Source organism: Epinephelus fuscoguttatus, linkage group LG14 (assembly GCF_011397635.1).
Source record: "Epinephelus fuscoguttatus linkage group LG14, E.fuscoguttatus.final_Chr_v1".
Lineage (NCBI taxonomy): Eukaryota > Metazoa > Chordata > Actinopteri > Perciformes > Serranidae > Epinephelus > Epinephelus fuscoguttatus.
In genome coordinates, this window is record NC_064765.1 from 36,222,791 (window position 1) to 36,232,860 (window position 10,070).

The following is a 10,070-nucleotide window of genomic DNA, read 5'->3' on the forward strand; positions in this document are numbered from 1 at the left end:
CCTACCTATCTACCTAGCAGTACACCCACCTCATCAACTACCACTACACCACTGATAAGAAGCATGACAATAAGCACATTAAACTTAATATTCTTATTGAAGAAATAATCAAAGTTTCATCAACATGTTTTTTAGGTATTATGGTTGATGATAAACTCTCCTGGAGAGAAAAGCTTAGTCTTTCCTGCAATGAGGTCACTAAATCTCTTGGGATTCTTAGAAATATCAGAGGTTTTGTACACAGTATGTGTTTATTAATGTTATATTATAGTTTCATTTATCCATACTGAACATACGGCAGTATTGTATTGACATTACTATTCTTCAGATTTGCACAAGTGAAATATAAGATTACAAATTTACCTTGTAGTTTTAGATATCATTTTGTTAATAACTCTCAATTCCATAATTACACAACTAGACAGGCTCTGAATCTTCATCTTCCTTTGTATAAGACATCCCATGGTCAATTTTTTTAATTAATATTGTGGAATTGTTTTATGGAATGAAAATGTTCATGTACTGGATTCTTGTGTCTTTGTACATAAAGAGACTTAGAAATACTCTGCTGTCAAAATCATTTGATTTACAACAATAATGATGATCACTCTTAGGCACTCTTGTTCATGCAACAATTACTTCAGATTTAAGTTTGAACTGTATTCAAATGTACTGACAACTTTGACAGTTTTTTTTTGTTTTTGTTTTTACCTTTAAGCATTTCCCTTTTGTCTTGTATTTACGTATGTGAATTAAAATAAATAAGAATTTAAAAAAAAATGTTTAGCCAGGTTTTTTTTAATCTAACTACATCTCATGAGAGTACACATGGTTGCCCTTGGTTCAAATCTTGCAAATGACCGCCCCCCTGTGGCAAAACAGTGAAAGTGCATCACAATGTGGAGGGCTTAAAAGTGTTACCAGGATGATATTGTTTGTCGGAAAAAGGCCATCTGCATCCCCTTTGCATTATTATAATATGTATTTTTATAAAGTAGTAAGAACAAATAATTCTTAGCAAAGTTTTTTATTGTCATTGGAAAATAAGGAGTTTAAAACTACAGTATGTGAGCACAAACACTGACTAGTGTCCTAACCGTAACAGCCTGATGAACAATGGGAGTGATATAAGAATAAAAGAAAACCAAGAACACAATGTGATAACCAAACACTTAAGAAGGAAATGAATGACATCATTACAGCGGAAAATGCTGCTAAGGCTACTGACCAAAGTGAAGTGTTAAGAGATACATTAGATAGTCACTGAGGTGAATAATGTCATCAAGGTCTACTTTACACTTTGGCTGATATACAACAGTACTGACTGTCAACATTCACTTTGCATGCACAGGACAGTAGTCTAGAGGTGGGCTAGACCACTGTTGCAGAGGAGCTGCTGACCCTTCGTGCCGAGAAACAATCAATAGTCATTGATTCCCATTCGAAAAAAATATATATATATACATTAAAAAAAGAGAAAAAAACGTGACGCTCAGCTGCTTAGCAATCATGCTCGCACACCAAGTAACGGCACAAAACTACATCAAATGTGGTGTTTTTACACTGGCATCAGTATGTGACAAAATAATCCCAACCAAAAAATCACTTAACTAGCTTTGTTGGAAATCTGATTTTAGAGACTATATGAACATTACAAACAGATATCAGCTGTCTGTGAACACCAGACCACAATCACTCACAGCATCCACTAAGCAGAGGTCAAAGGGCATGGAGCAGGAGTCAGTGGACGACAAGAGAAAGATCAAGGAGGACACCAGAGAGCATCTTTGAACAGACATAGAGGTTGCCATGTCAAACCATACCCTCCAACTGCTGACATGTGATTGAAGCTTTATACTGACGTCACGTGGTGCAACTGAAGCATCTTTATTCGTAGATAAAGAAAAGCTCTGACAAAGCTAAAAAGTGGACCTTGAGTTGGGATTTTGTGACGTTAAACAGGGTTTTGTAAAATGTTGAAGTTTGATGTAAAATTCAGGTTTGACTTGTTTAGTGTCCTGCAGTGGAGCACTGTGGCTGTGTGACCATCAGCAAAGGGGAAGCACGGAGCTGCTGAAAGGGGCATGCAGTTCACATTCCTTGGATACATATATGCATACACTTTACAAAAGCAACAGTTCAGATTTTCTGAAGTGGGGTTGTTTGAGGTTCTTACCCATAGTCAGTGTGTAAGCAACAGTAGATGTCTGTCAGTATGCACTCGTTTTGGAGAACGGGTAGGAGTGCTGAAATGGAAGCTAAGTAATGTACTGTGCTGGAGGGGTCAGCAGCAAAACATATTAACAGTTTGAATACACACTATATTGAGAGTGTTTTCACCTCTTTTCTGTCACACAGCCTGTTCCAACAGGGAAGCCAATAACGGCTGCAGTTCCATATCTATTCTCTCTTCAAAGCCATCAGACTCCATTGACATAAACAGTCATTTTGGTTCACTCAATATAGGAGCTGTTGGTCTACTGCTTCCTCTATCAGTTAGTTAGTTTGTGTTACTGTGTGACTTCAGTGAGTGCCAAATACCAAAGTCACACAATAAGACAAAAAACCCTATCTAATTGAGGTAGCGGTAGACCAACAGCTCCTGTGTTCTGCGATATTAAATCAATGTTTTTTCTAAGTGGAGTCTGGCTTTGAAGAGAGCGATATAACTTCATTTTCCCATCTGAAATTGCTGTCTGACGGAAAATCAAAGCAGTGAAAATACTCTCAATACAGCGTACACATAAATTGTTATTGTTTTTAGTAGGACGTTTTTAGATGGCTAATCCTTGATTTATTGCCAACCCCACTCACATCAAGCTTCCGTGTTGGTCTCCTGCCTGCTTCTCCTATCTACTGTTGGTAATACACTGACTATGATAAATACCTCATACAAGCCCACTTCTAAAAATCCAAACTATTTTTGTTCCATAATTGCTCACTGAGCCTCTGTACTAATCAGTAGGTTCCTCTAGGTGAAGAAACAGCATCCAACAAATTCAAGATTTATATTTATACGATTTAGTGTTTGCGTTAAACTGGCGAGGAGCAGCACTGATGGACCATTTCCGGAGCACTCTCCTCCATGTCAGTTCAACGACTGCCTGGTTAGCATGACCTAACATAGTAGCAGTGGTTAACATTTGACACTGAGCTGTTAAATGGTCCCAACAAACTCACACCGACACTGGAACAACTTGACTCTGTGGTTTACCTTGTTAACAAACGTTGGGTAACTTTAGCCATGTGATGCTAACAGTTAGCCCTGTCACTGTGTGCGACCAGGCAGACTCTCACCAACTGTCCCCAGAGAGCCAGAGAGAGAGAGAGAGAGAGAGAGAGAGCGAGCCAAAGAGAGAGAGAGAGACAGAGAGAGAGAGAGAGAGCCAAAGAGAGAGAGAGAGACAGAGAGAGAGCCAAAGAGAGAGAGAGAGAGAGAGAGAGAGAGAGAGAGCGAGCCAAAGAGGGGCTGAGGAAATCAAAACACTGGCCATTTTAAGGTAAAAAATACATATATAAATTCAACATGTGGTGGTCATGCTGGTATTGTGGTGGACCACCACAATCAAAAAAAAAAGTCAGTGTATGGAAAACACTGACTTTTATATGTATTTATGGTTTCTTTATTGTCATTTCTCAAAAAGAAAACAAAAAAAATTGAATCCCAAAAGTGAAAAATGAAACCAATGAACAGATATCCAAATAATCAAATATTTGGGTCCAATACACACAAAGTTTCTGCTTCTTCCTGTCCAATCACTAACTGGGGGATGAATCATTGATGAAAAACAAAGAAAATGTATCATATAGATACTGTACTGTTTCATTCACAGAGGGCAGAGACAGTCTTTACACACCAAACAAAATAATGACTTTATGTTTACTGTCATGACTTTAAATCTTATCTCCAAAGTTCGCATACTGAACAACAGTGAAGACCAGCAGCTGTGATTAGAAAAAGTGACCTGGCACTATCCCTTTAAATGCTAAACAAAGAACCTCAGAGGGCATATCTCCTTATATCATTGACCTCTCATTAATTAACTGTAACATTATCCAAAGACAGTTCAAGTGTATGCATGAACAATATGCACAGGTTGGGACAGTCAGTCCGGTCCTCAGGCAGAGAACAGTACCAGAGTAATAAGGCTGTCCAGTCATGTTGACCGTCTTCCCTTCAGCTCTCCTCCTTGGTGATCCTCTCTGTTTCACTGGTCCTTAATGCTGAGCACTGGGTCCACCAGTTTATTATGAACATGCATTAAACCTGCAATGAAAACAAAATGGATAATAAAAACATATTAGATACACACATACAGCTCAGTAGAAAGTTAAAAACAAAAGACTGAAAATGTAGGAAGGATGGAAGCTTTAATGCACCCGAGCTCAATAATATTAAGTGTTACAGGTTTTTGTATTTACGACTCCTCTCTCTTCCTCCATGCCTGCCCAAACAACATTACCTTGCAAGGCAGGCGTAATCATGAGATGACGCAAGAATCGCAAGAATCATGAGATGACGTGAGGATCCAGCCCTGATTTGCCACATACCCTGAATAGTTCCAGCAGCAGAAACAGTACACGTTTCTACCATTGCACAGTATATACTGTCATATCACCCAACCCCACTGACCAGCAAGCATGTCAGTATGGTTCGAAATTATCTTGCAGCTGATTTGTCCCCACCAGCTTTCGTTCCAGCTCAAACCAACTGAACCAATCAGGTAGAAAGAATTAGTTTAATCAGCTCTGAGTTTGTTCACCCCGAGTAAAGCTTATGCGCAGTGAATGAAAAAAGCCATCATCTCTGGAGCTCCACTACTACAATTCACCATGGCAACAGGTAAATAAAAGGCAGAGACGCCATTTTAATCTAGTGGATGTAAAAGATATTTATATATATATATATATATATATATATACATACATACATATATATATATATATGTATATTGTATAACTGTAACTATGCATCGCGATGACGCAGATCTCCTGTTTCTGTATACTGACACTTTTTCCCTCAGTGGAAATGAAGTGTTAATTTACTTGTATTTCACAGATAAGAAACAATAAATTGTGAAGACAGTAAAGCCTCCACTAATTGTTGCGCTTCGATGCGTGCTTTAAATACCGACTGAATCAGTGAGGAAATGAAACAGCGTGTCTGGCTGAGACAGCAGCAGGTTAGGATCATTGAGACAGTTACCATTGTAACTGACTAACTTAAGTCTAACTTACCTCTCTCAGTGGAACTGAAAACAGAATTTGACTCATCTCAAGGTTAACTAACTCAGAGTTTTTAATACTAAACCTGCTTTCTGGAAAATATTCCAGGACATGTGCACTTAGTTGGCAGTATATCAAGTCTACCTAGTTCAAACTAATCCAGTCTGTTTGCTGTTGTTAGAATGTACTGCTATACACTAGTGTTTGTCATATTTGGTACACCTGATTTATATCAGCAAACTCTTTTCTACAGACTATTTGTCGGTACCTTTGAAGTATTTGACTGTTTTGACCCGTAGCTCCAGGGTGGCGTCTTCATCGCAGACAAAGATGGTGCGCGGGTGCTGCTGGAATGCTGATACAGTCCACATGTGGTTCACTCCCTCCTCTATGGCTTTATACAGAGCAAAGGCTTTGTGTGCTCCTGTGATCAGAATCATCACCTGAGCAGAAGACAACAACAGTGTTATAGTCAGTACAGCCACTTCCTACTGTGGATCCAGGAAAGGAACATAAAGAGTGAAGCAATAGGTATTCTTTAAATATATAATCGTATTTAAACTGCCAGAGGTTGTAAGGTATGTCCAAATAGCTCATATATGGTACAGAATATCTTAACATGATAATCTGGTTAATCTAACCTCTTTGGCATCCATGACAGTTCCGACTCCCACAGTCAGAGCCATGGTGGGAACCTTGGAGAGGTCGTTGCCAAAGAAACGAGCGTTGGCCACAATGGTATCCTTAGCCAGAGTTTTCACTCTGGTTCTGGAGACAAGGCTGGAACCTGGCTCATTGAACGCTATGTGACCATCAGGGCCGATACCTACAGAGAGACAATGAGAGGAACTGCTGTTGCGCCTTACTGCTGTCTTGGCTGTCCCATCACTTTCAATGTCCCATTTTCACAGTGCAATGTTATCAGTTATGAATGAAATGATAAAGTAAACAATTGGCGTGTGGTGTAAGGCCGTGTGAAAAGAGTCAATTGTGTGAGTCAACACATGAGCGTTGACAGCCCTGCACAACACATTTTCTGCATCAAATTACGTACACCAGTGCATGTAGAATTCAGATTACCATGCATATGCACGTGGCATTTCGCGCCCCATGTATGGAAGACAAAACAACATAAGAAACAATGTGTCTGACCTCCTACAAACAGCTCAATTCCTCCAGCCTCTGCGATCTTCTGCTCATAGGCCTGACACTCTGACTCCAGGTCCTCTGCGTTTCCATCCAGGATGTGAGCATTGGCTGGATCGATGTCGATGTGCTTGAAGAAGTTGTTCCACATGTAGGAATGATAGCTCTCTGGATGAGCACGAGGTAGACCTGGAGAACAAGAAGGTCACCGTTTTTTTTTTACCAAAGAGATGTAGTGCTATGACTCCAGCCTCCAGGGTAAAGACAACACTTCTTTTTCCTACTGTAAAGGGGAACTATGCCCATTTTCAAAATTCATACATGTTATTTCTATGGTCTGAGACAGTCCAACAATATTGGTTCCCATTAACAACTCTCTCCCAAATCCAAAAACTACAGTGCTTAAACTCAAATCTGTGATGTCATTAAAAAAATGAATTAGAAAAGATGTTCAAGATGACACTGACCGCACCCAGGGGAACGTTCGGAGTATAAGGGTACTAGGGCTGGGCATTATATAGCCAACTAAACATTGCGCAATATCGATATCAAAGTCTTCGATAGGAAAAAAAAGTTGTATTCTTCATATCAGCCAGCAAACATTTTCTGTTTCGGATCTGAGAATACTACAATTGAGTAACGCTCATCTGTGGGCCTATGGAGCAGCTCCAGACTATATTACCTATGACATCACAAATTTAAGACTTACTTCTCTGGTTTCTCACGTTCACAAATATTGATTCAACCTCCCTAGGCCATGAAAATAACATTGAAAATCTTAATTTAGGTGATTCAGATGAAAATATAATATATATAATCTAGAGTTAGCTGACGTGAACTGGATGGACCTCCATGCATTTCTAACAAGTCTGCTTTGTTTGATAGTGTCACCTTACAGAATTTCTGAGTGATGAAGTCATCTGAGTTTTACTCTCACTGCCAGGGTTAGCGACATGCTTTGCAATTTTTAAGAAAGGCTACTGTGAAATCAGGGATTTCAGGATGCAACAATCACTAAAACAGCCCCACATCTCCTACAGGGACTGGTTTTCACAGGAATTCTAGTGCATCCCTAATTCCTGCAATGCAGGAATTAGGGATGCACGATAATATTGGCACGTCATCAGTATCGGCTGATATTGGCTTTAAAATGAACTATCAGAACTGGCTGACATGTTTTTTCTTAATTTGTGCAATGAATGAATGAATATTACATACACTGAAAAGTATTGTATGTCATGTCTCCATCTGCTGGTGGGCCATCATGATAAGATTATGCATGCATAATATGATGTTAATTCCACTGCAGAGGCTTGATGATCACAAACATTAGGTGGGGAAAAAAATAAATACATTGATTTTGATTGACTGGTTAATCTTGACATCCCTACTTTAATACCTTTAACATGTTTCATCTGTAAAAGTTTTGTATAAGAAAAATGTTTTCTGCACTACAGTATGACCTGCAGTTTTGACTGTGGCCATGTCACGTTAAGTTTCATTTGCAGTAGTGGTAGCTAGAAAAAAACAAGTACAAACTTTATGTCCAAAGCTTTTGTTTCTTTATTGCAATTCCAGAGCAAAAAAGTGGCGCAGGTGGTGAAACAGGTAAATGATGTGTATCTGCTTGTATATATACATTCATTACACAACGTTGCTAATCACAGTTTTCTTGACAATTTCACAAAGTGTGACACAAAATAAACCTGTAAGATAACTGTTCTTATCACACTGTGTATAGTGGCCTAAAATCACTGCAGTCAATCACAGACGCAGGTTGAAGTATATTGAATTCTTCAAGTCAAGACTACACATTGATTTTTCACTAGTGGAATGTAGTGCACTGCACAAGACTGACTGACCATATCTAATAGTGTGTGAAGTAATAGCCTGCCTTTGATTTAAAGCCAGAAGGCTGTATCTCCAGTGCCGACTCCTCAAATATCTTTGAAACATTTCAAAGCAACACCGCATACTTCATAAGTTCAATGACGTAAGTATGAAATTAACAGAAAAGTTAAGTGATTAATTAGCCAGTCTTTAACTCACCAACATATTCATCCATGTTGAAGGTCTTCACATATTTGAATGAAATATCTCCACTTCTGTAGTATTCTATCAACTTCTGGTAACAGCCATAGGGAGTACTCCCTGAAAGACACACATTGATATACGTTCCGTTTAATAAAGTTACAAGATCTTGTGCCCACTAACCCTACTAGCACCTTCCTGTCTGTGTGGGCGGTGCTCACCTGTAGGTAAACCCAGAGTGAAGTATCTGTCAGCGGAGGGCCGGAACTGGATGATTCTATTGCGGATGTATTTTGCTGCCCACTCACTGGCCAGGTCATAGTCGTCCAGAATGACAAGCCTCATTGTATTGATTTACTAAAGGAGTAAAGAGAATTTAATTAAGTCACAGTTTAGAAAACGGTCACAGTCACCGGAGTTATAAAGGCGCCCTGCTAATGCGATGGTGACAGAGAGGCAGAAAGAGGACGCACCACACCAAACCTCTTTTCTACAACAGGCGCTCTTTGCTAGCTGATTATCAAAGTTGTTACTTTAAAATGCGTCACTTATTTAAACTGCCTTCACAAATGTAGGCTTGCTTTAAAAAGGACTGGCAGTTCTTTGCTACTGAGGCAGACACAGACGGTCCCATACAGGTCACACTGTACGTGAGCACGACTCTGGTTAAGTCAGATATTACACGTAGCAGTGGCTAATGTTAGCAAGCGGAGCAACTTCAGCAGGAGCGGCTTGGTCTAAGTTTAGTGGATGGTTACTGCTGACAGGTCGGTTAGTGTCACTAAGCTAATATGAAGCTAATATCGTTACTTAGTAACTTGTTAACAGGAACAACACAGTAAAGATATTTCGTGTTTTTACCTGTTAAAATCCGCTGTTTGTCAGACGAGTAGTCATGTGAGGTTGGGCGGCTGTTTTGTCACGTGACAAGCTACCGGTCAAGTGATTTCACCGTGGAAGGTACGGAAGTTCGTGTAAGCCAAAATACTACTATACTACTACTAATAATAATGACAAATTGTTAGATAAATTCAAATAAAGAGAATTTAACAGTAAATATAGTGTTAACTGGTTGGTTTAGGTATTGAATTCCTTTCTGTCAAGTTATAGCATTTTTACCTGTGTAACTTCTTTTTTTTACAGTCTACTATTTTTCATGACACTGTCACCCATTCCTGCAGCAATGACTTTGTAAGTGCAAAGTCTAAAACGCTGCTTGCTTGAAGGCCATAACATGATTTTTTTTCTCCCTTGTAGCCCCCCTCCATACTGTACTAAACATTAAAGTAAATATTGCTTACCTGAGTCTTACATGGACTGCAATCATATGGAGGTATATGTAATTTTGTAATGTACTAATTTCAGGGAAAATTGGGTAAATTAACTGGACAATAACCAGCGTAGGAGCTATTTGCTAGTGCATTTCGATTGTTTACACACACACACACACATATATATATATATATATATATATATATACACACACACACACACACATATATATATATACATATATATACATATATGTATATATATATATACATATATGTGTGTATATATATATACACATATATATATATATATATATATATATATATATAAAATTTATTTTCATTAATTCTTTGTGTTTCTTTAATTTGCAAGAACTTGAAAGCACTTTAGGCAGG

General features: G+C 38.7%; 1 protein-coding gene across 1 annotated transcript; it reads right to left on the reverse strand.

The window, feature by feature from the left end:
* Positions 1 to 1,011: 1,011 nt before the first annotated feature.
* On the reverse strand, positions 1,012 to 9,357 carry LOC125900980 (glucosamine-6-phosphate isomerase 2). The gene is made up of 7 exons (XM_049596325.1): positions 9,265 to 9,357; positions 8,625 to 8,760; positions 8,422 to 8,523; positions 6,379 to 6,561; positions 5,868 to 6,052; positions 5,495 to 5,669; positions 1,012 to 4,267 (listed from the first exon to the last, which is right to left on the reverse strand). The coding sequence occupies exons 2-7, from the start codon at positions 8,746 to 8,748 to the stop codon at positions 4,209 to 4,211; spliced, it is 828 nt and encodes a 275-aa protein (XP_049452282.1). The 5' UTR covers positions 8,749 to 8,760; positions 9,265 to 9,357; the 3' UTR covers positions 1,012 to 4,208.
* Between the last annotated feature and the right edge of the window lie 713 nt (positions 9,358 to 10,070).

Coding starts and splice junctions, on each gene's coding strand:
- LOC125900980 (XM_049596325.1), bottom strand. CDS start 8,748: ATGAGGCTTGTCATTCTGGACGACTATGACCTGGCCAGTGAGTGGGCA. Junction 8,524..8,624: donor CACTCTGGGTTTACCTACAG/GTGAGCACCGCC, acceptor TGTGTCTTTCAG/GGAGTACTCCCTATGGCTGT. Junction 6,053..6,378: donor AATTGAGCTGTTTGTAGGAG/GTCAGACACATT, acceptor GTCTCTCTGTAG/GTATCGGCCCTGATGGTCAC.